Source organism: Chanodichthys erythropterus, chromosome 22 (genome assembly GCF_024489055.1).
Source record: "Chanodichthys erythropterus isolate Z2021 chromosome 22, ASM2448905v1, whole genome shotgun sequence".
Taxonomy (NCBI): domain Eukaryota; kingdom Metazoa; phylum Chordata; class Actinopteri; order Cypriniformes; family Xenocyprididae; genus Chanodichthys; species Chanodichthys erythropterus.
The window spans coordinates 8,471,814-8,498,950 of record NC_090242.1 but is presented as its reverse complement, the minus strand read 5'-3'; the positions used below and the strand labels follow the sequence as shown (position 1 = coordinate 8,498,950).

Below are 27,137 nucleotides of genomic sequence, written 5' to 3'. Positions count from 1 at the left end.
AACACACCTGAACAAGCTGATCATTGTCTTCAGGACAAGGCCACTGGAAGGCAAGCCTGCAACCTTAGCCAAAAAAAGCATAACGCCTGCTAATACTGGGGAAGGAGACAAGAGGGCATTTTTTAAACTGCTTTTGTGAGGAAATAGCTTATCATTTAATGAATCAAGAGCCCATCGGCTAATCTTCAACATGTTTGCTCTTAAAGGATTAGTTCACTTTCAAATGAAAATTACCCCAAGCTTTACTCACCCTCAAGCCATCCTAGGTGTATATGAGTGACTTCTTTCTGATGAACACAATCAGAAATATATTAATAAATATCCTGATGCATCCAAACTTTATAATGGCAGTGAGCGGGATCAACGAGTTTGAGCTGAAGAAAGTGTCTCCATCCACATCCATCCATTATAAACATACTCCACACGGTTCCATAAAATAAAGGCACAGTTTTTTTGTACACAAATGCATTGCTTCGCTTCAGAAGGCCATTATTAACCCTCTGGAGACATGTGGAATATGTTTATTATGGATGGATGCACTTTCTTAAGCTCATACTCGTGAACTCGTGTTCACTGCCATTACCTTGCTTGCCAATACCTTGCCATTACCTTGCTTAGCTTGGATGCGTCAGGATATCAGTGTTCATCAGAAAGAAGAAAGTCATATACACCTAGGATGGCCTGAGTGTGAGTAAAGCTTGGGGTAAGTTTCATTTGAAAGTGAACTAATCCTTTAAACATTAGTTTTGGATTGATCTATTTTTAGTTAACGCCGAAAAAAAAAAAAATGCAGTTTTATAAGAGACGTCACGGACAATTGCATGTCAGGTATGATTCAGTTTATGGCACTTCTCATTCATTTCTATAGTATCCACAAACAGTGATTGACTGTCACACATATGATCCAAATTAGTCATTATGCTTTTTCCAATGGTAGAGCCACAGACCCTCATATCTCTCAATAATAAGACCATCTCTGTTCAGGATTACTATAAAGCTCCAGGCAGGTGAGTTTTATCAGCTAAACTCTGCAAGACAGTGTTTGCCCATGCGTGGAATAAGCAAATTATACTTAAGTATAAGCACATAGGGCAAATATGGGCAAATTAAAATAATAGAAGATCTGTCTCGTTTAAAATTAACACTAAAAACTGAGCTGAAAATATTCAGTGATATCTTCCAAACATTTTTAATTTTGACGCAACTAGTAAATACACTAAGTTTTATCATCGTAGCATGTGTGTTACAAGTAGCCCTGCGTTAGGTTGTGCCTCGCTCACCCCCTCAGCACTAGCTCAACACCATTTACAACCAGTTTAGAATGTTACAGTTAATTTGTTTAGAATGAACATCTGGCTGTAATTAAGGTTGGTTTTTTTGCTTGTGGATCAGACAGTCTAAAAGCACCTGAATGTTGTCTTACATACCAGAGCTTTACAACCATTTAACAAGTGTCTGGGCTTTACTGACACAGCACTTTGTCAACAATCTACACAGAAAGTCTTGTAATTAGCTGAGCATAATGTACACACACTCAACATCCATTAGTGAGCTTTGTAAACACACTCATGTCAAAGCATGCGATTGCAGTCCACCTTTTGTCATTACCATCACATAATATCAACAATACTCACCACCACACATTGTACCAAAATGCTTGTGAATGTTGTTCAGATATTTATTCCAGAACGTGATGTTTTAAGATTTCAAGTCAAAAAGTACCCCAGTATTTTCACCGTTATATTAATTCCTCCGTAAAAAATTTATTTTACTCATCCTTTTAGCTGTAGGAGGGCATGAAAAAAAGTGGATGAATTTTTTTTGTTAATAGTGTGGATAACTTTTTGTATCATTGCACATTTCCATTATAAAAAACATCAGGTTTATTATTGTCAAGTTTCCTAATTGTCCTTGTCAAAGAGTTATAACCCCCCCCAACATGTGCACAAACAATTTAAGGCCTGTTCACATTGACACAAATGTTTGTTGCAAAAATTTGGTCCATTTTTTACATGTGATTTGTCTGTTCAGACCAATGCATTAAAACGACAGATAGGCTGAATAAAAATGCAAACTTTCTGTGATAAAGTGATATTAATAGAACAGCAAAAATACCGCAGTTACTCCGGTACATAAATCACTGTTCAACTTTCAGTTGGCCAGTTTTCTTTGCAGTGCAATGGAAAAGAGATTAGACCATATCTTTGTAAAACATCTCAGGTTACGCATGTAACCATGGTTCCCTGAGAAGGGGAATGAGACACTTCGTCCAAATACAGTTTGGGGAATGCCTAAATGGCCTACGACAACTGCCTATGACATGCATAAAGAAAAGCTCAAGAGACTTAGATGCCAGTGACCAATCCCTTACTCAGGTCTAAACATGGAACTGTCAGTGACTATTCACTAAGGCCACAACCTAAGCTTCATGACCTATGGAAGAAAAAACCCGGCATTTAATTCTTCCTTACCGGGGCGGGTGTCCTTGAAGTTCTTCTGCCTGTCATCATACAAGGAGGATCTGTTTCAACCCTTACAGACCTCAGGGGAGCTAAAAGCTCAATGCTGCCTGACTCAAAATCAGCATCTCTTGGCCAAATACTAAGGGGCCAGAGACGAGTCCTGTGGAGAGTGAAGGCCTCAGCAGAATGACTCTCAAAAATGAGAGGAGACCAAACTCGCTCACCTTTTGATACATCTTATCAAAGCAGCTCACAGAAAGCCAACACACTTCACCGTCTTGCTCAAGTGAGCAGAGGCCTAAACAAAAACTACTCTCTCAAAGAGAGAAGGCCTACCATGTTCAACCTAGTTGACAGCCCATCACAGTGGCCCAGAGAAAGCCAACACTCTTGATGTCGCTATCTAGCTGCAGCTCAGGTGAGCGGAGGGCTCAACAGAGAGAGAAGAGGCCAGTCACATTCACCTAGCATACAGCTTATCACAGCAGCCCACAAACCAAACTCACCCTAAAGGACAGTTTACCAAGGCGGCCCACAGAGAGCCAGCCCGCTTGGAATCAATGCCTAAATCAGGGATGGGCAATCTCTGTCCTGGAAGGTCACTGTCCTGTAGAGTTTAGCTCCAACCCTGAAAAAACTCACCTGTCTGTAGCTTTCTAGTAATCCTGAAGACATTGATTAACTGTATCAGGTGTGTTTGTTTAGGATTGGACTGAAATTCTGCAGGACAGTGACCCTCCAGGACCAAGTTTGCCCATCCTTGGCCTAAATAGAGTTCAGAAGAGCAAAGGCCTCAGCAGAATGACTTTCTAGAATTAGAGGAGGCCAAGCTTGCTCAGAATCAAAGACGGCTTATCACAGCTTATCTCTTTATAGCGAAAGGAGGCCAAGAATGCTGAGTCTTTAACGCAGCTATCAAGGTGGCTGGCAGAGCCAGCATATTTGGTGTGGAGGAGGAGGAAGGGAAATGTTATTCCGTGGTGAGGATTTCTATTGCCTGCACACTTGGCTTCAATAACCTCCCTCAAATCCTTCTTGGGTTTCCTCAAGTCCGCCTCTTTTGTGTCTTGCTCCTGACAGGAGGAGTAGCCCAAGTGGCGACACTCTGGGCCTGTCTGTGATCCACAGACCCAGACAGCCCAGTATCCCCCAAGGTTTGAGGCACAGTTCTTGAATGGCGCGGTATTAATCTTTTAATAAGCTGCAGACCATGCCCTCGCCTCTTTGAACTTATCGACCACCACCTCGATGGATGTGCTGAAGAGCTCAGAGAAGAAAGTGTTTCTCTTTCTCCCAGATGTCAACCAGATTGTTCCACAGATGTCTCTCTGTGGCTGATCGCGGCAGCTGTCTGTTTGGTGATCTGTGGTGCAGCACAGCTCAATCACCACTTCAGGGGAAAGACCTTTGCCATCATCCAGGTCTTTAAGCAGGTCGGCTTGGTTGGACTGCAACACCGCCATCGTGTGCAAAGCCCCACCGGCCTGACCCACAGCCTCAGATGCTCTGCCATTCAGCTTTGATGTTATTCTTAACGGCTTTGATGGCAGGTTTGGAGTCTTTGGACGTGTCTTTGGACGCAGTGTGAGTTCCCATTCGAGTGGGAAAAACTGTCATGTTGATGACATGCAAATGTTTATGTCGGTCTGAACAGACGCATTAACAGCCATTCATTCAAATTCAAATTGTATCATTCTGAATATTCGTCTTTGTGTAAGCTGACCTTTAGCCAGTGTAAATTCCATTTCCAAAAACCATTTCTTCAGTTCAGATATAAAAAAAGAATGTTAATGCATACAAGCTAAGACAAGCTAAGCTATGGCTCTGGTAAAAAGACCCTCCCCTTGAAATCTGATCAAAAGTGATTACAGAAGACACATGAAAATATCAGGTGTAAATGGTCTGTCTTGCCTTGATATTTTGGATCATTGAATCAGTTGAGGTGGCTGGTGATACCAGGTGTAAACAGGGTTTGTTATAAATTGACTAATCTGAGGCCATTATGAGAGGGTGTGGACCCTACCCAGCTCATGAGGTCTGGGGCACTAACTCAACACATTTACACATACGCACCACATCACAAACCAAGGTGTTTTCACCCTCATTTTTCTGAATGTGCCATTCCTAAAAGATCTATGACCTAGGGCCTTATGTGGGATAGACTAGTTGTTTTCCCACATGTCTCACTTTAATTTTTTTATTACAATCAGCAAAAATGGACCACAGTATATGGTTTTAGTTCAGCAGGATATGAGTCATAAAACTTAAGAGTCTCATTTGTGTTCATTTCTTGGTATTGTTTTATGGGCCACAATCTTTGTTTGGGCAAGTTTCATGCTTGTGGTCTTCCAACATCTGATAAAATGGTCATAAAGCATGGAGGGACATTCCCAAAATTTTCCCAAAAGTGCCTTTCAAAGCCTGTAAAGAGTGCTGATGAATTTGAGAATGAAGATGCTTGTGAATTGAGGGTGTGTTTATAATGATCATCTTCATTTCCCTACAGGAAAGATTCTCTTCAGGAGAAGCCACATCAGAGACGTGGCCATGAAACGCCTGAAACCCATAAATGAGTACTGTAGGGTAAGACAACAAACAACACAACAAACCATCTCACCTGTGATTAGCATTGTTTTTACACAATAAAATTAATAATATCAATTGTTTACATTTACAATTTTTTTTAATGCACAGCCCAGTCCATGATGCAGAAGTCACCCCAAATAAACATTCGGTCATCTTTTACTCACCCTTTTGTCATCCCAAATCAGTATGACTATTTTTCTTCTGTGGAACACAAAATGAAAGCTGTTCTTTTCTTTTATGGTGACCAAAGGACACAAAAGCACTATAATAGTAGTCTGCTATAGATCTCAAATCTCATTCAGGTGCAATATATTCAAATATGGCACATCAAAAGGTGTCGCATCAGATTTGACGCCAGTGACAGCAAATGGCATAAGTTCTCACGTTTCATACCTAATCTTTGAATACATGGAAGTGCAGATTATATATGAGAGCTACTCTGCTCTGACTGGGAAGATTTTCAGAAAATAATGACTGAAAAAAATAAAATAGAAATGTTCCTAGATAAATTGTCTTTGATGTCCATTGTATGTCAATGTCCAGGAATCTTTAATGAACAGGAAGTTAGAAAGAACAGCGTTTATTTGAAATAGAAACATTTTGATAAATCATTTCTGATAAATGTAATGCATTAGCTGAATAAAAGATAGTGTACATCTTGCCATTCAACAAACTGGCCTTTATAAGATTTTTATAGAGATTTTTCAATGAAGTAGGAAGTAGGTTGACTCCAGAGAGATCAAATATTAATTCTACAACTTCAGATCAGCTTTTATACAGTGGTCTGCTGTGTGACTTGTATTTCCTTATCATGAAAGACTGTTCCGTCTTAAGTAACTGTTGGGCTTTTGGTAGAAGGGTTAAGAGGGGGGAAAAAAACTAGGAATCCACATTTGGCAGCGTAATGTCTGCTTTAGGGCAGGGGTTTGGAGCTGCGCTGAGTTAGCCTTCGTCAGCACATCATGGCTTTTTGTTGACTTTTTAAAGGGCTGTTTCCAACGGAAACTGTATTTTAAAATGTTGCTTTAAGTGGGGTTTTTTTAAGTTGCCTGTGTGAGCGGTCATGATCTGTGACTCGTTGAAGGAGGATTTCACCTCTTGACTGGTTTTTACCTTTTTTCCTCTCACTTGACTGTTGGGTTTTACTGTAACTGTCATCATCAGCTGGTGAATCAGTGCTGTTGTGGTTGGCTATAAGAAATGATGCCTAAACTGGATGTGCATAAATGAAGAAAAACAGATCATTGCAGTCTGATTTACAAATGACTTATGAGACAGTTCTTTTAGACAGTCAATTTTGAACCCTGAATAACTGATTCCAGTGGTTGAAAAAACTGTTTATCTTCTGCAGTATTGCTTTCAACATTTTTTCTGTCCTCCTAATCATGAAAATATGTAAATTCATGTCTTTTAAATTCAATTATTTTTTTTCTAATTAAAACTTATTTTTTGTAAAATAAGTAGATACTGTATTTGAATAAGAAATTTATGTCCGTTAAAAAGTATGGTCTAACGTTTAACATTGAGATGATAAAATGTGCATTTTTGAAACCCGTTTCCAAACGTCTAGTTTTCAGGCCCCCAAAACGCCATTGTTGTTTAAATAAATGGCCAAAATGCTTAAATTTTCAGTTTTTAGTTGAAAACAGTGTCACGTATTCACTAGTTAGTGTCCTTGGTTACTGATCATGTTACGCACCTGTTTCAGTTTGTGTTGATTAGCCTGTCTTGTATTTAAGCCTTCAGTTTGTTCGGTGTTAATTGTCTGTGTTTTTACGTGAATAGCTAATTCCTTTGATCTCCTGAGTGTTTCCTTTTTGGATTTTGAATAAATTAAAGACTATTTTATTGATTTTCTTTCGTCGTGCACTTATTGCTGCAACAACCATTTCCGACGCACTGACACAAAATCCTCATAAATATATGAGAAGAACACTATGACGGACACTTCTGATTAGGCATTACAAAGAACTAACCCTTGAGGTCCAAAGAGGATTGGGATTGAATCTTTCATGATACTGAAGCCATTTATTTTCACTAAGAGTTGATAATTGAAGCTGATGTGGCAGGTTTTTGTGATATCATTAAGTGCAGACAGCTGAGCTCAAGGCCTGATTCAGCTGGATACGGCAGTCGAGTGGGAAAACCCACCATTAGCAACCAACAGCACAGAGACTCTCCAGCAAATTAATAACTGTCAGTGTGAATGACCCTTCAGCTGACCTACTCACATTTTTGTATGCTGGAACATGATCTATATTAATTGGAGTGAAAGGTCAGAAATGCTGTTAAGATATTTGTTTTGTGGGTAAGTGGAAACCCATGGTACTCGAGAGGTCATTTTATTGGATAATAAGGTATTTTACACTCTAAAAAATGCTGGGTTAAAAACCAACCCAAGTTGGGTTGAAAATGGACAAACCCAGCGATTGGGTTGTGTTAAAACAACCCAATGTCCATTTTAAGCAAGCAATACAGTAATTTCTAATCAGTAGTTGAGTTAAATAACCCAAACATTTAACCCAACCGCTGGGTTTGTCCATTTTCAACCCAACTTGAGTTGTTTTTAACCCAGCATTTTTTATAGCGATTGCTTCAGAATATGGTTTTTGGTCATCTGAATTTTTATTAATTTTATTTCATTTTATTATTATTTTTTTTTTCATCAGACTGCTAAAAGTTGAACATGAAACAATGCTTTATTTTTATTTATTTAGCTTTGCTTGAAAAATAACCATTTAACCCTGTAAACCCCTTTAAATATTTGTTTTAATTGAACAGTTCCTTATGGAAAATATACATTAGAGAAAATATACATAAAGTGCTTTTGTTTTGTTATTTGAGTGTCAGTGTATTCAACATCAGGCTTTTTTGGCTCAGTATGATATAAATGAATATAGACAATAAAGAGCTCATGCTCAAGGATGAAAAACATATGGCCAAAAAGTAAGATGAAATTCTTATAGCTTGTGAAGTAAATCAAAGAGATCTGTGTAGCAGTATTGCTGTTTTTCAGCCAAGTTTTGATCATGCTGATAATTTAGAGATCTTGCGTATCAGATTTGCTAAAGTAGGCTTTATAGGGTTAAGCTTCCAAGATACAACTGGACAACACTTGCAGTAATAGACATTATTTAAATAGTTAGGCAGTTTACAGTATATACTGCAGTATTTAGTGAGCAATAACCTGTTCCTTTATGAACATAGCCCATGCCCTTATGTGGGCATATACATGAACATGCTTCTCTTTCTCTCTGTCTCTCACCCGCTCTCTCTTCCACTCACATAAAACAATCAAGGTAATGCACCCACAGTAAAGAGCACCCAATAAAGACCATTTACTATAATTGGCCTCCATATACCCAGTGTCTTCAGGGAATGCTAATATGTGGGGAGGTCAGATACTGTACCCTGGGGAGACATCAATCTGTGGACATCAGTGATATCCATGGAAACAGACATGAATAAGATCCATTTCCATCCAATCGTCATGCAAACCCAATGCTAAGAGGTAGATCTTACATCAGCCTCAAACAGCCTCCAATGGTCTCTTCTCTTAATAAAATAAGCATGTTTTTGCCATAAAAACGCCTTGTTCATTAAGAAAATTGAGCATTGGGCAAACAGGCAAATTGTAAGAGTAATTGGCGAGACGAAACCAACAGTGAAAAATTGGCCCAGACTCTGCAATGCTAAATGTAAAAGCCAGTTTAGAAAAGGGCACCTTGAGCAGATGTGTCCAGGTTTGAATTTTAAAATTCCTGTCAGGTCAGACATAATTCAGCATGTGGACAGAAGGGACCTCCTTCTGCAATGCCCATCTGAAGGACACCGAGGCAGCACTCAGCTTTATTAAATAAAAGCTCCTCTGCCAAAATATATAACAGCAAAATGCATCTTGTGTCAGCCAGAAGGCACTGCATTTGATGTTGGACTAGATTTGAAGCCTACTTAAGTTTGTTTTTTTTTTTTTAAGCAGAAAGCTCATTTGGGTCATTGAGATTTCAGACTTGCAGCTGATAAAGCAGACACCTCTAAACAGCTTGCCATCAAGACCTAGTGCAAAACACACCCCATCTGCCCTCATGTCATGCCCCTGATTTGAAAGCATAAAACTGAGATTTAGAGGATGATGTCAGTGATTTTACATGTTCTGAATCACTGCAGCTCACCAAGACACTATGACTAACTGAATATTGCCATGTAGATGTCTTCGGGCCAGGGCTCTAATAAAACGTGAAGTTTGGGGAAGATCGGACATTGTATGCCTGAGTTATAACAACTTCCTGTTTCATGACAAAACATTGAACTTTGTCAGGCCGCCACGGACATGCCCTTCAGAGGAAACTCAAGATCTTCGCAATTTAATGTCGCAAAGCCATTTAGATTAGACTGACCAAATATGATGTTGATCTCATTAAATATCCAGGAGGAGTTTAAGTACAACGTCTGGAAATGGCAAAAACTGCAACAATTTTGCAGAGAAAACGTCTCAGGTTACAGATGTAACCCTGGTTCCCTGAGTAGGGAACGAGGCGCTGCGTGGAAACGCATTGGGAACCTTCTGCGTGGTGTCGTCACTGAAGCACTCATGTATATAACCAATCGCGTAGCGAGACGCCAGAGACGGGTGACGTCACGGACCAGGAAACTATAAAGCATACCCGGATGCAGAGAACGCCATCTTCTGAAAAAGTCTGAAGCAAGCACTCGCAAGTATGCAGGGGGTACGGCAGGAGACGCAGCCTCTCGTTCCCTACTCAGGGAACCAGGGTTACATCTGTAATCTGAGACGTTCCCTTTCGTGGGAACTGTCGACGCTGCGTGGAAACGCATTGGGAATGCTATCCCAACTGTGCCGTAGCTTCAAATACTTGTCAAAGTTATCTTGACAGAACAGAGGACCCCGGAGTGGAGCCAACATCAAGGTTGTAAAACCTGATAAATGTGTGCTGGCATGACCATCCAGCTGCATCACATATATCATTGATAGATACACCTGACATCAAAGCCTTTGATGCCGCCATACCCCTAGTAGAATGGGCTCGGACATTTAATGGAGAAGGCTGACCGGCCGCTTCATAAGGAAGTGTGATGGCCTCGACCACCCACTTGCTCATCCTCTGCTTGGATGCTGGGCCCGCTTTCCTAGGGGACCCATAAAAGACAAACAGCTGATCTGATTTACGCCACAGGGCAGCTCTGTGCACGTAAGCATCCAAAGCCCTCACAGGGTAGAGCAGATTTAATTTTTTTCTGATCCGAGGATTCGAAAGGAGGAGGATAAAAGGCCTGGAGCACAATGGGGCCTGGAACGTGGGTAGCGACCTTTGGGACATAGCCAGGTCTAGGATATAGGAATGCTTTCACCATTCCTGGAGCAAATTCAAGATATGAAGGAGCAACTGAAAGTGCTTAGAGATCTCCTATTCTTTTAAGAGATGTGATGGCTAACAGCAAGTCAGTTTTCAGAGTGAGGAACCTCTCAGGAACTTCCTCCAGTGGTTCAAAGGGAGCCTCAGCCAGCCCTTGTAAAACCACGGCAAAGTCCCAGGCCGGAACCCTTTTGCGCACAGGAGGCCTCAACCTCAGTGTGCCACGGAGGAAGCGTGTGACGAGGGGGTCTCGTCCTACCGAGGAATCCCCCTCAAGAGGAGCATGATACGCCGATATGGCCGCCACATAAACCTTCAAAGTTGAGTGAGATAAACCCTCCGAGAATTTTCATTTGAGGAATCTTAGCATGGAGCTAATAGAGGAATGGACTGGGTCCGTATTATTTTGTCTACACCAAGTAGCAAATATATTCCATTTATAGGAGTACAGCTTCCTTGTGGCGGGAGCTCTGGAGTTAATAATGGTCTCCACAACCTCAGTTGGGAGACCGGTGTCTATGAGCCTGGCCCCTCAGAAGCCAGGCCCATAGCTTCCACAGTTCTGGGCGGGGATGTATTATCGTGCCGCCCGCTTGTGACAGAAGGTCCTGTCTGAGAGGAAGCTCCATTGGGGAGCCGTCTAGAAGGGACACTAGGTCCGAGAACCATATCCTGGTTGGCCAGAAGGGGGCCACCAGTATTAGGCTGACCCCTTCCCGGCGTACTTTGTCCAGAACTCCCGGGAGCAGAGCGATCGGGGGAAAAGCGTACAGACGCAGCCTCGGCCACGTCTGTACCATGGCATCCAGCCCCAAGGGTACTGGATGTGTGAGGGAGTACCAGAGCGGACACTGGGTTGACTCTCTCGAAGCAAAAAGGTTGACTTCTGGACGACCAAAATTTTTCCATAGGAGGTCTGGGTGAAGCCTCCACTCCCCGGGCCTCGGCCCCTGCCTCGACAGACCGTCTGCTCCAACATTTTGATACCCTGGGATGTACGCTGCCCTCAGAGAGAGGAGGATCACAGGAGGATCCGACGGGCCAAGTAATACAGTTGGCGAGACCACAGACCCCCTGATGGTTTATATATGCGACCACTGCTGTGTTGTCCGTGCGGACCAACACATGGTGGTCTCTCAGGTCCGGGAGAAAGTGTTTTAAAGCCAGACCCTCTACCCAAGCCGTTTCATGTGACACAGAACAGTATCTCGATGCTGAGCTGCTAGTTGCTCTGATTGAGCTAGGATCAACCAAACGTCGATGTAATTCAGCACGCAAATGCCCTGGAGTCTCAACGGAGCCAGCGCTGCATCCACGCACTTAGTGAATGTGTTAGGTGATAATGATAGGCCAAACGGCAGAACCCTGTACTGGTATACTTCGCCCCTGAAAGCAAACCTGAGGAACTTCCTGTGTAAAGGATGGATGGACACATGAAAGTATGCATCTTTCAGGTCTATGGCCACAAACCAGTCCTCAGACCTGATCTGTGGGATAATTTGTCTGAGTGTAAGCATCTTGAACTTGAGCTTTTGGATTGAGTGATTTAGCACACGTAAATCCATGATAGGACGTAGACCTCCATCCTTCTTTGGAACAATGAAGTAGCGGCTGTAAAAGCCTGACAGCTTGCTGGGAGGAGGAACCCTTTCTATAGCTCCTTTTCGCAAGAGTGTCATAACCTCTTGTTCCATAACCAGAGACTGCTCGGGGGTCATCACTGTGGGGAGGACCCCGTTGAATTTGGGCGGGCGCGACCCAAACTGAATTCTGTAACCCTTTTCTATGATGAGCAGCACCCATTTCGATATATTCGGTAGAAGTTTCCATTCTGCCATAAAATCTACTAAGGGAACCAGTCTCTGGAGACTGGCCTCTGGTGTTTTTTGAGCACTTGACTCACTGCTCTGACGCGGCACCGGCAGAGAGACGAATCAAGTGGCCGGCCCTCCTCGGAGGGTCGGCGGAGACCGTTGTGTCCTGACGCACACTGGGTGGCAGGGTTAACAGACCAATCCCCGGAGGGCGCCGAAGTGAGCGGGGGATAGATATATTTTTCCCCAGCACCCTTCGGAGTCGCCCTCAGCGGTTCCTGACCCACAGACATCAGGACCGCTTTGAAGCCTTCCTAGCGATAATGGCGGCCCGCAGGTCCGTCTTACCCTTGGAAGGCTTCTTTTGAGCGGACCGACCCGATCCCCAAGCACTCTGCGGGGGAGCACGGGCAGCCACGCTCACTTTCTATTGCGCTCTGTGGTGCGCTGAGGAGCTCATAGACGGCTGAGGTTGCTCCCGCTCAGCAGCCTCTGGGGGATTTCTTGATCGGCGGGGGAGGAACCTCTGGACCGCCACAGATTGCAGGTATGCTTTATAGTTTCCTGGTCCGTGACGTCACCCGTCTCTGACGTCTCGCTACGCGATTGGTTAGATACATGAGTGCTTCAGTGACGACATCACGCAGAAGGTTCCCAATGCGTTTCCACGCAGCGTCGACAGTTCCCATGAAAGGCAACTCAAAATATCTCACTTCCTGTTGGTTTGCAGATTTTAGACCCAGGGACTTTTTGGTAGGTTTTGGGCTGTTAAATGTGTCTACCAAATTTCATACCTGTACGTGAAATGTAGCGTGAGGGGCACTCTGTTGAAATTTTGTAAGTGCCGCTATTGAGCCATTTTGCCACACCTAATTCTAAAACCCATATCAGGCGTAAATTTTCACCACTTCTGATGCGTGTGCAAAGTTTCATGAGTTTTCGAGCATGTGTAGGCCCTCAAAAATGCGATTCATTTCGGAGAAGAAACATAAGAAATTGAGCAATTCCAATAGGGTCCTCACATCATCTGTGCTTGGGCCCTAATGAATGACTTCCAGTAGCACTGACGGGGTTTGACTTTATCATGCTATGTTATAAAGAATCCCATGTACATGGAAAAAGTATGTTCTTTAGATGATTGTTGAAGAAATTAATCATACTAAACAACCTTAACAATAACAAGTATTCGTGGATATTGTCCTCTTAGGCTCTGATCCAGCTGCCAGTGTATATTTCCCAATGCGAGGAGGTTCGTGTGTTCTTCGAGACACGTCCTGAAGACCTGAACCCACCTAAAGAGTAAGATACACACACACACATACACACACATTCAAAATCAATCACAATGACAGATAGCTTAATGAGGCTTGATTCATATTGAGCAGTTTGTTTGTTAAATCAATAAATCAGTCAAAAAATAAATCACCATTAATGAGGATCATTAGTATGTGGAGGATTCTGAGCATTCTCGCTGTAGAAAGCATTTATTGGGGAAAAGAATCTTGTCATCTTGTAGGCATTCACTAGCAGAGATTTTCAAAAATGAGATGCCAAGGACCCCCATGATCTTCCCTTTGCAAGGGACCCCTTCATAAATATATAAAGGTAGATATATATATTACACATATAAACACCAATATATACTGTATTATAAACAGAGGTATAAAGAGTACCTAAAAAAACATACTTGAGTAAAAGTACAGATACCTTACAGTGAAAATGACTCCACTACAAGTTACAAGTAACCAATTCCTATTTGACTTGAGTAAAAGTAATTTTAACAGTACTTAAGTATTTTACTCATGCTGAATGTAGGCTCAGAGATGCACTAGTCCTCAACACCTGACAGACATGCCGGTGAAAATAAGAAACCATTGATTTGTAATATGAGAAATCAAGTTTATTTTCTAAAATCAAAAAAAAAAAAAAAAACTGAACACCTCAATATTGCAATAAATCAAGGTCGACACAACAACCTTTTAAATGTCTACAAACTCTCAAGTCTCAGTTGAGCTCAAGTGCACAGAAAGGTCATAAGAAAACCAATATCCTTTAAAAAGGTCTTGTCAATATAGTGGATAAATAAAACAATGTTAAGTAAAATTAAATAGTGAAAGTCTACTGTATGTGCTGGTTTGATCCTCATCACCTGCTCATTCCTCATCTAATAAATCAAAAACATGCGATCAGAAACTACGCGTTAATGCGCTCAAATTCACGTAAAGTATATAGATATGTACTAAGATATAGTACCTTCAATGACCTTAGATGACGATATCGCTTCTTTATATCAGAAACAAACTGCTGCAGAAAAAGTTAGGTGTCATGAAAAATGTAATCTGTGATTGCATTACTCATCACAAATGTAGTGGAGTAAAAAGTACATTTACTCGCTCAAATGTAGTCAAGTAGAGAGTAAAAGTTGCCAATATCTTTGATACAACTACAAAGTAGCCAAAAAAGATACTTAAGAACAGTAAGGAATTACATTTACTCAAACACTTTACACCTCTGATTATAAATAAATTGGCATCTTGTTAAACCCAAAGCAAATTATTAGAATAATATCTGGAAAATTTATACTTTTTATAGGTTGTTCACACATGACGTCATTGCTGTGGCGCGAAATAGAGCTGGAGGGCAGGAAGTGATTTTTCTATAAAGGAATCGCTATCACAAACTCAAAATTCCTGTTTTGCATCTTTTATAGTTGCTCAAACTGATCAAACAGAGAAACCACAAGGAGCTTTAATAGTTTACGTAACTTTTACGTTTTTTTTTTTTTTTTTTTTTTAAATAGCGTTTTGCGAATATGGATACCTGCTTACCTTTGTTGTTTTTGACTTAGTTAAATATTCACATTCTTCATGGTAACATTTGCAGGGAAGAGAAGCTATTTTGCATGATCGTTTGGTGTTTTCACCATGGAAACCGTGTCACATGCTGCTGCTTCAGCTATCATATGGTAGAAAATATCCAAATAAAATAAAGTGTTCAACAAGCTGACAGAAGTCGATCCATTTCTTTGTTGGAAGGGTGTAAATGTAACTGTAGTTTTAATGTTGTCTTTGTAAATATTCACTTTCCCATATGGCCACGGAGGAGAATCGGAGGGTCACATTCAGCGGACAGACACCGACACACTGTAAAATTAGTATAATTTCAAAATGAAAACAGAAAATATAAAAATAAAGTCTAATTCAAAACTTTAACAAAAACAGATTATCAATGATACTAAAACTAACACTGCCTGTATAATAACCGTATATTGTGGTCCTAAAACAATTCTGCATTAAGAAAAATATATTTAACATTACTAAGAATATGAATACTTAACTTGTCTTTATTTACAGGGAACCCAGTGGAAAAAAGAAATCAGGTAAGGAAATTTCCTTTTTTTCTTTTTTGAGAAAGTGCCATGAGTAAGTTGTATTTTTGGAGTTTGACTGAGGTTAGTGTGCCCTCTGGTGACCACACACTTTATAAATCCCTCAAGTATAAGTATACAGTATGTGCAGCTTGCACCCTTAACAGTGGATGCTTTCATTCCTTTTTTTACCTGAACATTTCCACCTTCCCCCTCATTCCTGCTCTCATTCATGTTCCCTCATCAGGCATTGTGGATCGAGCGGCTTCTTTCCTAAAGAGAGGTAGTAACAGACACTTGCTTAGCCATGCTCTTTGTGTTTGACCCTCGAAGTGCGGCCCTCCCGCAGAAGGGTGTTCCTTAGGTGGGCAAGGGTAAAGCTTTGTGCTCAGTTCCTGTGTGATGTGCATGGCAGTGTGGTGGCGGTTTACTGGAGGACCATTTAGCAGATCTCTTGTTCAGGATAGTTTTACAACTAGTGTGAAATGGTACTTGAATAGTTTTAGTGTTAACTACAGTAGTGGTGGTTTTAACAGTAACACAGCTAACACGTTGTTTTTTCACAAGGTAAAAGAGAGCAGTGCCAACACCAAATAGATTTGTACTGCAGTATTCTTTAAATTAAATGTGGGAAAATTGATAACATAACTTTAGTATTGTATATTTTAGTGCATGAGAGGTGGTTCTTATAAATCAATTTTGCTCTCTTTAACCTTGTGATTAAAATGTTCATCAGGTCTTAATTATTTCATTGCGTCTTTTTTGTTGAATTCAATAGAAATAACACTTTTTCTGTGAATGGTTTCAAAATCAGAAGAGGAATATCATATATACTGTAGTAGTCAGGATGCTTTACATTGAAGGGATATTTGGTTATCATTTACTCTCATTCATGTTGTAACTTCCAAAGCTATGTCTGTTGCTTTTTTTCTTCAATAAAGGAGAGACTTTGAAGAGTGGTCATGCATATTTTTCTATGCATTGAAATAATACAGGAGCTAGTAGCTGTGTAGTCTCCAAAAAACATTAAAAGTTATCCATAGGACAGCTTTGTGTGAGGAATTTTAAACATAATTCACAGAGTGCATTCACATTTGGTATCACTGATGTCAGACGTGGAACAATCTGTCTTTATACACCGAGTTTGAAAATCCTCAAATGAGATTTCAGAGCTGCAAAGGAAGGTTATCTGGGAATAACAGCTTAAATGGCGGTCTATATCACAAAGCTGTTTTATGAATTCTGAAGGCTTAGCACATGAGTGGCGATTATTGTCGTCCCTTTTTGAGCTTGACAGCCCTGTTTTGCTTTCATTGTATGGAAAGCATCAGCATGAATATCCTGCTAAATATCTCCTTTTTGTTCACAGAAGTAGTAAAGTCTCATGGCTTTGGAATGACACGAGAGAGAGAAATTCATTTTCATTTTTGAATAAACTATTGTCTTGTTGTAAACATATTCATATAATTTAAGTAGTCAAGCAGTTTTAGCATATACACAAAGGTACATACATACATATATATATATATATATATATATATACACATTCAGGGATAAATTACATTTTAAGATTTAATAAAATAGTACATTTATTATAAATTGTAATAATATTTCACAATATTGCTGATTTTACTGTATTTTTCATCAAATAAATGCAGCTTTGGTGAACTCTAGGGTTATAACTTTTTGACTTTTTTTCAAATAAAAAATGTCCTGTATCATAAATCGATGCATTTTTGCTTAAAAACAATGAAAAATGCCATAATTCCTTTAAGTTTTTTAAAAAAAAGTTCCCCCCAGATATAAAAAATATAATTGTATAACAAACATTACTGCTTATAAGTCAATAGCACTTCCTAAACTTCCTAGAACTGTTTAGAACTTTCTGGAAATTCCTAGGACTGTTGAGAATTTGAAAATTCAATTTATTTATACATTATTTTGTGACCTCTTTGGAGATTTCCATTATTCACTCCTTTCTTCCTTTGATTTCTGCTCCAAGAAACTGGTACTGTCCAATAATTTGCATTTGGAATGGCATTCTGCAGTTTTTTTCTAGTGAAGATTCTTCTAAGGACACACTTCCTCTTCTTCTATTGATGAAATCTCACTAGATTATTGGTCCAGATAGCCTTGTTCTTTTGTAAGGTAGTATCTTGTGCAACATTATATATTGCTACTGACACAAATATCGAGAAATATCAAGTTGAGTTGTTTGCTCATAAATCTCCCTCTCTCTCTTTCTGTCCCTCTCTTCTATATATATGTATACCAAGATTTTGATTGTTGTAGAAAAACAGTTCTAGAAAATTCCAGAAAGTTCTAAACAGTTCTAGAAAGTTTTAGGAAGTGCTACTTACTTAAAGTAGTAACATTTGTTATATGGTTATTCCAATTTTTTTATCTGGGGTGACCTTTTTCCCATTGTTTTTAAGCAAAAGTCCATCGATTTATGATACAGGAAATCTTTTATTTGAAAAATGGTTAAAAAGATATAACCCTAGTGAACACAAGATACTTCTTTCTTACTGACCATACATTTTTCAGTGGTAGTGTACCATTTTCAGTTTCATCCAAAACTGAGATCACTGAAATAGTTAAGATGGACAGACATGGTTTTGAATGTCTCTCATGAAATCATTCACAGAAATGGGCAAATCGATTTAGCTGGAACACAATCAGTCTCTGCTTCAATGATTTGGTATAAATCACCAAACTAATATCATGCGCTGCAATAGTGTTGGTTATACAATGGGTAATATTGTTCTAGGCTCAGGCAAATGTGCTTTTTTTCTTCATCTAGAAAGCCTTCAAAATGAATCATTTGATAATTATTCCACTCTGGTCCGTATTTGCTGCAGCAGTGTTGCTGATTTGGTGTGGGTTTGTTTCCTTGCAAAACTCCCAGCACTAAAAACTCTGGCTTTCCTGCTTTGATCTTTTCCAATCACATTTGCTTCCTTCTTCTCTTGTCGTGGTGGTGGAACGCTAGGAGAGTTGTCGATACCTGTCCACTCTGTCCCTCCAGGAGGAGACTCGTCCTCAGCTGACCCGCTGCTGCTGGACCAATACGTGGCCGTCACCGACTATGAGAAACAGGAGAGCTCTGAGATCAGCCTGTATGTGGGGCAGGTGGTGGAGGTCATTGAGAAAAATGAGTCCGGTAGGATCCTTGTCAATCGCCATTAATTCATTCAGACTGGATTAAGAAAAACCTGTGCTGTTAAATGAAGCTCAGCCTGCATGATGCTCTAAACCTGCATGATTTTCTTTCTTCTATGGGCTTGAGTGTAGTCTTTCCTGAAAAAGCATTTAATATTCCTTTTCCCAGGCTGGTGGTTTGTTAGCTCCGAGGATGCTCAAGGTTGGGTACCAGCCACATGTCTGGAAGCTCAGGATGACCCTGATGATTTCTCATTTCCAGCAGAAGAAGGTGAGTCCTGCTTGTCATCAAATGTTCCACATCAATCTCACCTGAATAAAATGTCAACAACAATAAAAAAAGTGCTACCTTCTGTTTATTCAGATTTGGGATCTCATAAAGGTGAAGTGTGTAATTTTTTTTTAAATGTTTAATGCAGAGGCTATAAGAGTAAATGTGTGGTCATTTCAATAGAAACACATGGTCTTGAGTTTCACTTGAGGGTAAAAGATTTCCCCATGTAAGTTTTGCATTTTGTTCAAGTTGGTCACGTTTATTTGCTGCATTGACTCACAGAAAGCTGCTTTGTTTGAAAGTGACTTCTGTGTGAGCTGTGCTTCAAACATTGCTACGCTATTGACAATAGACCTTTTTTGCCCATGAAAATTTCACCTTAAAGGGTTAGTTCATCCAAAAATGAAAATTTTGTCATGATTTACTCACCCTCATGTCTTTCCAAACCTGTAAGACTTTCGTTCATCTTCAGAACACAAATGAAGATCTGAACCTTTTTACTTCTTGCAGAAGCTCAAATGTGCTGCGTAACACGAGAATGAACCTCATTGTTTCTCGCACATAAAGCAAACATGCTTGAGCTTCCGTTTACCACAACTGAATGTTTATATGTGAATAAAAGCCTAAATTCAATCAGTTCATCATATGCGATCGTGTCTCTTCAGATAATTTGGACTAAACCGCTCAACTCATATGGATTAGTTTTACGATCTCTTTATTAACTTTTTAAGCGTCAAAGTGGTAGTTGCGTAGTTGTCAATGGAAGGACAGAAAGCTCTCAGATTTCCTCAAAAATATCTTCATTTGTGTTCTGAAGATGAACGAAAGTGGTGTGGATTGACATGATGGTGAGTAAATGATGACAGAATCTTCATTTTTGGGTGAACTAACCCCTTAAGAATGACAAATATAAATAAGTCTTTCATAGTTTTTCAATCACTATTTTTGTGGCACTTTCACAACATTGCTTTGTTTGAAAGTCTCAGCTTCCGGCTCAAACAAGTGACCTCAAGAAACCAGTAGCCTTAAGTATAAAACGTTGCTGCAAGACTCATTCGCACTGTTTGAATAAAGCTGAAAGTATCCGCATTCCACGCCGACTCGCAGACAGTCAGCGTGATGTAGTTTCTGTCATCAGCACAGTCTACTGATGTCTGAGCACACCTTTCACTAGCAGCCCATTTTTTGTGTTCGTGCAAACATCAGCATATGTAAGTGATTTGAGCACATGAAAAGAAAGGTCAACAAGATAAACTTTAAAAGGCTTGCACATTCAGCTCTGAAAATGAAGTATACCATACCTCAAATAGTAAGAATTTTTGAGGGGAGTTGCTATTACATTTCAAAACCACTAAGTATTCTTCAGTTTTGACGTGAATGCTTAGTGAATGAGTATAGTCAAACACAACCTTTTTTAAGGTAAACTCCATTTGATAGTGTGCACAAACATAGAGGCTCAACACATGCACACTAGAAAGTCTTATCCTTGTGCAGTCTTTGTATGCATTTAAACTAGATCTGCGGGTATCTCTGAAACCTTTCTATTGTTGATGCCGACTCCAGTAGTTTGTATGCATACACTAATGTACACGTAAAAAAAAAGCATGTATACTTTGGGCTTAAGAGATCAGACATCTTATGACTATTGAGCAGGTAAAAGACCACAGAGTGTCAACTTTTTCCCTTCCCAAACAATATAAAGTTAGCAAACCAGTTGTTTTCTTTAGAAGTCTGGAGTTCTTAGGTTCATATTCTTTGCTTAAGTGTTGTGTATGGTAAATCTTGCTAAGCCATAAAGATTTGGAGGTGGGGATGTTTTCACTTGGGAAAGTAAGCAACCACCCTAGCGACCAGACTGAACATTTTAACACCCTGGCAACCACCCACAACACTTTAGCATCACGGTCTTAGTAATAATCGGCTTATTTCTGCAATTATGTTTAGTGATACAAAAATTACACACTTTACCATTCTAGGAAGTTATTTAAAAGGAGTCACTCAAATGTTATTCAGAAAGAGAGATGGGAAAGGATAGAGTTATTCTCAGCTTTTCAAATTTAAGTGCAGTTTTTAGATTATTTCTGCACTACATGGCAAAGATTGGATATTTGGTAGCCCAACACATCCAGTATAAAGACTTGAAGGTTTTCACATGTGTCTGCTTGCTCTCTGCTGGAGTGTGCCGGAGATTCTGGTCACTGCCGAGGCACGTTGGTCGCCGGCGTACTTTAGGGGATCTGTTCAGCACAGGCTTTGGCCAAGGTGGAAAGCATACTGCTTTATCATGTGATGGTCTCTCCCTCTCCCCTTGCATGTGTGACTTCTGCATGTGCCAATGCATGCACTGCACTGTATTTCCTAGACCTGAACAAAGCATGAATCAGGGCATTGTAACACAGGTGTCATTATTATTATTATTATCATTATATGTACAATACTTTCCTTTTACTTTATTTATTGAGTTATATCTTGTTTACAAAATAATTGCCAAAGCACATGAAATAACTCCACCATTAGATGGTGTTGGTTGATGCATGAAAACTGTCAGACAATAAAACACAATCACAATTTAAACAAATTAATCACACAAGCAAAGAGCAGGTGAGATGCCGTCAAGAGTTCAAACTAAAGTTTGTATCTGGCATAGATCTGAATGTATGAATAGAGATAAGAAGCCTGGTGGAGTCATGTTATGTTTAGATCGTGATTTTGTTGGTAGCATGTGAAAATATTCATTCTTCCCTGCAAATGTGCTTATGCTGTCAATACTCTGATCAGATCCTCCCCCACCCTCCTTCATCTGCTATTCAAAAGTTCAAAAAAGAAAGAGAAAATGCAATTTCAAGCAGTCATTTATTGTAAAATATGTGAAAAGTAAAAATGTTACCTCTATATCCAATTTACCACTTCACGTTTTCCATTCAACTTTTTTTGGCAAAACTGTGAAAGCATCTTTTCAAAAATGCATGGATGTCATTGCATTACATAACAAAATATCAAATTTAGCAAATAAAGAATTATACATATCTATTAGTAAAACAAAGATAAACTTTCAAATTAAGATGAAAGGAATAGATTGGATAATTTAGGTTCGATAATTAATATTCGGATAATTTCTGGCTGTCAAGCTCTAGTGGAACATTAATGTTATTTGTATTAAATTCGAGCAAAACAAAGTTAATGAAAACTTAAGTGGTAAATTGGCTGTAGTGGTTTAATGTTATTCATGAACAGCATATTTAACTAAAAAAGTTGAAATATCCCTTTCATATCCTCAGAGGAAAAATACACTGCAATTTATCCATACTCTGCACGTGATCAAGATGAAATTGATTTGGAGAGAGGCATGACTGTAGAGGTCATTCAGAAAAACTTGGAAGGCTGGTGGAAGATCAGGTAAAAACAAATGTAAATGTCCTCAGAAAAGGGACAAAAGTACTTAAGCATTTTCTTGGACAGAGCATTGTGCCTTTTACACCCCATAGATACCAAGGAAAAGAGGGCTGGGCCCCGGCGTCCTATCTGAAGAAGGCTGACATCCTCAGTCAGAAGATGGCTGCTGGTGCCCCCGTTCATGCCAGCACTAATGACTTAGAAGTGGCTTGCAAACAGCAAAATGCCAACAAGGAAAACAAGGAGAATCAGCGTGACCGGTTTTCACCATTTTCAGACAGCAAGCGCAGTAAGCAACAGTTTGTTCAGTGGACTGATTAGTTGCATTTACTTGCTTGAAAAGATTGTAGTGCACTCCCAGTGCTGAGTTGCATAAGAAAAGGTATCCAACGTATTGCCAAATAAATATGCGGATGATCCATTGTGGCAACCCCTAACAAGAGCAGCCGAAAGTGAGAGAGACTTTTCTGGCTCTCTAAACTCTGCCCTCTTTTCTTTTGCAGAAGCAGGAGCTCGACAGAGACCTCCACCACGCCGGGATCTTACAATAGTAAGTGAGGTGACGTGTGAAGGCCAAGATAGGTAACCCATACTCGGAATTTGTCCTCTGCATTTAACCCATCCAAATTACTGCACAAATATTAGAAATAGTATGTCCCCGAGCAGTAGGCAGCCATTTTTGCTGTGGCGCCGGGGGAGAGATTGGAGGTTAGGTGCCTTGCTCAAGGGTACCTCAGTCATTTCCTGCCGGTATTGAGAATCGAACCCACAACCTTCGGGTTACCAGTATGACTCTCTAACCATTAGGCCACGACTGCCCCAAAACAATATTAGGAGTAGTGAGTAGTGAATACACCCGGAGCAGTGGGCAGTCTTTTTGCTGTGGCGCCCGGGGAGCGAATGAAGCTTAGGTGCCTTGCTCAAGGGCACCTAAGTCCTTTCCTGCTGGTACTGGACCAAAACAATATTAGGAGCAGTAAGTAGTGAAGACATCCTGAGCAGTGGTCAGCCAATGCAAATGGGGGTCAGGTGCCTTGCTTTGCTGGAATTGAGAATCAAACCCACAACCTTTGGGTTACCAGTCTGACTCTTTAACCATTAGGCCAAATATTTCTATAAGGTTCTACAGGATGCTCAAGATGTTGACATGTGCTTTTGGCCTGTCTCTAATTCCAGCCACGAGGAGTAAACCTGCCTAAACCTCCAGTGCCCCCACAAGTAGAGGAGGAATATTACACCATTGCTGACTTTCAGACAACCATTCCAGATGGCATTAGCTTCCAGGCGGGAGTAAAAGTTGAAGTGAGTATAACAGAGGCCAACATATTACTTGAATACATCCAAATGCATCTCTACATATACCTCAAATCTTGTATTCCCAGGTCATTGAGAAGAACTCCAGTGGCTGGTGGTACATTCAGATTGATGATAAAGAAGGCTGGGCTCCAATCACATTCATTGATAAATACAAGAAGACTAGCAATGCCTCTAGGCCTAACTTTTTGGCTCCCCTTCCTGGTGAGATGGGCCAGCTGAAGTTAGATGATACCTCAAGCAATAATACCAACTCTGAACATAGTTGGACCAAACCCCTGCCAGACGAACCTTCATCCAACTCTGAATCTTCCACCCGTTCCAAGCTGAGAGAATGGAAGCCCAACGCGGTCAAGGCCAGCTCCCATTTTTCTGGGCCCCTACCCCCACCTCCATCCTCACCTACGGCTGAAGAGAAGCCAGCTTTACCACCAAGGAGAGAATCCATCAACAAGAGCCTGGAATTGGAGGACAAACCCAAAGCAGAGGTTTCTAAACCACTCCCACCCAAACCTCCGGCCCCAGGGGTCATCGTCCCATTGGTGACACCAAAAGCAGCTCCTCTCAAACCAGATAAACCCCCAGAGATGAAGAAGGAGGAGAAGAACAAGCAACTCTATCTGCGCAATGAAATGGGCTTGGAGTGTGGCCACAATATCTCAGCCAAGGAGGTGAAAAAGTTTAACCTAAAGCATGTGGCCAAGCAGCCTCCCAAACCCAAACCAGACTTGCACGAAGAGAAGCCTGATTCAGCCAACCCAGCCCCGTTCCTGAAGCCAAAACCAGTGGTCAGACCAAAGCCCGCCCCTGCAGCGAAACCAGAGCCGGTAGCTAAGAATGAGCTGGACATCACAAACCTTCGGAGTAAACTTCGTCCGTCTAAGCCTCCAGAGCTCGGCGGCAACTCAAGTGATCCCAACCAACAGAATGATGTGTCATCCACTAACCCTCCAAATAATGGCGGAACAAATGGAGAGCCAAAATGCCCCCCTAAGCAACAAAACGGCCATAACCCATCAGAAACAACTAAACCGCCAAAAGAGCCTCCCCAGAGGCCGTCTGTGGCACCTAGAAGACCTCCACCACCAAAGAAGAGTTCTGAGCCAGCCAGTCCTACAGACACCAAAGCTCCGCAAAAAGACTTGCCGGAAGCCAAGCCAGCTGCCCCTCCTCAGAGCAGACCCCCTCCACCCAAAACGAAAGCCTTCCCTTTGCCTGCCTCCAAAGACAAGGAGAAGGAGGAACCCAAGCCCAAAGTACCTGTGCCACCAAAGCCCCTCATTAAGACGGAAAAACCAGGGCCTCCGAGAGACAAACTCCCACCCCTTATCAAGGAGCCAGCCAAAGAGGAGCTGTTCTTAGCCGTGGCAGACTTTGAAGGAGACGAGCAGACGCCTGGATTTAAAGAGGGCGCCGTCTTCGAAGTGCTGGAGAAAAGTGGTAGCGGCTGGTGGTTTTGTAAAAATGTGAGTGATGGGCCAGTGATGGAGGGCTGGATTCCTTCCAATTACCTGACCAAGAAACCTTAGGTACTCTTGACATAGCTGCCTAAAGAAAACTTATTTAATTAACATCTTTTATTTATGGGTACCTTTTTTTTTTAAACTACATTCCATCCTTTTGCAAGTTCAAACAGGCCATAATAATTGGTTTGCTTGCTTTTTGTATTTTGTAACTCTGCCTTTTAGGGAAAACCATGTGTGCTTTATATGTAACATCACGTTACTTGCCCATTCTTATGTTAATCAAACCTTATATGTATCGCTAAAGGTTTAAGTGACTAGCAATATATAACTAATGACTTTTCACAGCCTCCATGATATTGTGCCTCAGTATAATATGCAAAGTGTTCTGTGCTTTTTGCGTAGTATATGCAAATAGTAAAGTAAAACTTGATGTCTGAGCAGTGTATATCAGCAGATTGAGTCTAGATTTAGAATTTGAGTATGATTCTATATTACACACTATGAAACCTTACAATGAGCAAGTTTGAGCTTAAACGCCAAAATCGAAGCTTAGAGAACTTGTTAAACACTCTAGCTTTATAACGCTACATTTCTTATTTTGAATCTTTTAGATTAAAGCCGAATGCAAATAGTCATAAAAATGGGTCTGCTTTCAGGTTCTAACACTACAAAACTCTACTTTAATTTTAAATTTTTTGGTTTCAAGCTGCACTTTTTATAGAATTTGCATAGAACTCTGCACTTTGGAACTGATGAGTAAAGAGAAGATGCAGAATGAGGAGAAGCAGGAAACGCATAAACACATGGCCTTAATGTTTACAGAACGTTGGCACCCATTTCTATTCTTATTTCATTTATATTTGATTTCTGTCATGATAATGTTATAGCAAACATTGATATAAAAAGCATTAGGGAATAATGGATTACCTCAGAGCAGCCATAATATTGTCATTATTTTATATGTCAGTATTGCCCAAACAAAGTATTTTCATACCATTGACTAAAGGTGCTTAGATATTTTACAATCATTGTCAAATGTTTTAACATTCATGCTTGACTGGCTTCAAGCATACATTTGATAAACATGTTTATTGTTAACACTACATTTGGAAGTGTGGGTTTTTATGTTACTAAAAATGTTTTTGTGTTTTGTTTTCCATTCATTTGTTTATCAGAAAACTAAATCAGTGTTAAATAGGTGCCCAGTTTGACTTGACAATACTGGGAGCACCAACAATCGTGTGCTGACTTTTGCTCTATGGTCATTAGCTCCTAGTTGCTATAAATGCATCCATAAAAGCACTCCATCTTTAAACGTGCAACAAATGCAAGTGCCTGAGTTTGGAAAGGATAATGGAAGGTGTTCTGAAGTTAAGAGGTATTTGCTAAAAAAATAAATAAATAAATAAAATACTATGAAGGATAACAGAGCGAAGAGGGTAAACACTGCAAGTATGAAACGTGACTGTTAAATTTTGTTTCTATGTTAACTCAAACCAGTTAAAAAGGAATAAATGCAAGATGACATGGGTTACCTGTTTTTTGTTTCATAAGCATTTTTTGTGGTGTTTTGTTAATAGTATTTCAAGTTTTGTCTTTTAACTTTTTTTACATAATGTAAATCAAATAAACATTTTAAATAGTCAACATGTTTATTATTATTATTATTATTATTATTATAAGCAATCCCATGGCAACATGGTAGAGTCATTTACAGCACACTTATTTCTGTCTTCCATTTATATATTTGTCTTTTATATAGTTGTCTGGGTAATTTGTTTGCTGTAGAACTTACTTTTATTGACAAAAGAGAAAGAAATATAGTTGGATTTTGGAAGTTCGGAAGGCAAATTGATGCTGAACTTGTGTTTTCTTTCCTAAAAGGAAGCAGAATGTATTAAGTTTTTTTTATTTTTTTCCTTTT

The 27,137-nt window shown here is 40.2% G+C and overlaps 1 protein-coding gene across 2 annotated transcripts in view; it reads left to right on the top strand.

The window, feature by feature from the left end:
- The window catches only part of sh3pxd2b (SH3 and PX domains 2B), a 54,825-nt gene extending 27,900 nt beyond the window's left edge, over window positions 1–26,925 (top strand). The window contains exons 4-14 of one of the 2 annotated variants that reach the window (XM_067376378.1): window positions 4,969–5,045; window positions 13,445–13,536; window positions 15,591–15,616; window positions 15,852–15,887; window positions 18,633–18,767; window positions 18,936–19,037; window positions 22,319–22,436; window positions 22,526–22,722; window positions 22,937–22,983; window positions 23,610–23,735; window positions 23,816–26,925. In XM_067376378.1, coding sequence (XP_067232479.1) covers window positions 4,969–5,045; window positions 13,445–13,536; window positions 15,591–15,616; window positions 15,852–15,887; window positions 18,633–18,767; window positions 18,936–19,037; window positions 22,319–22,436; window positions 22,526–22,722; window positions 22,937–22,983; window positions 23,610–23,735; window positions 23,816–25,276 — 2,417 coding nt within the window. In that variant the 3' untranslated portion in view covers window positions 25,277–26,925. The remainder of the gene's footprint in view (window positions 1–4,968; window positions 5,046–13,444; window positions 13,537–15,590; window positions 15,617–15,851; window positions 15,888–18,632; window positions 18,768–18,935; window positions 19,038–22,318; window positions 22,437–22,525; window positions 22,723–22,936; window positions 22,984–23,609; window positions 23,736–23,815) is intronic. The other variant, XM_067376379.1, reaches the window with a different exon arrangement.
- Window positions 26,926–27,137: the final 212 nt, after the last annotated feature.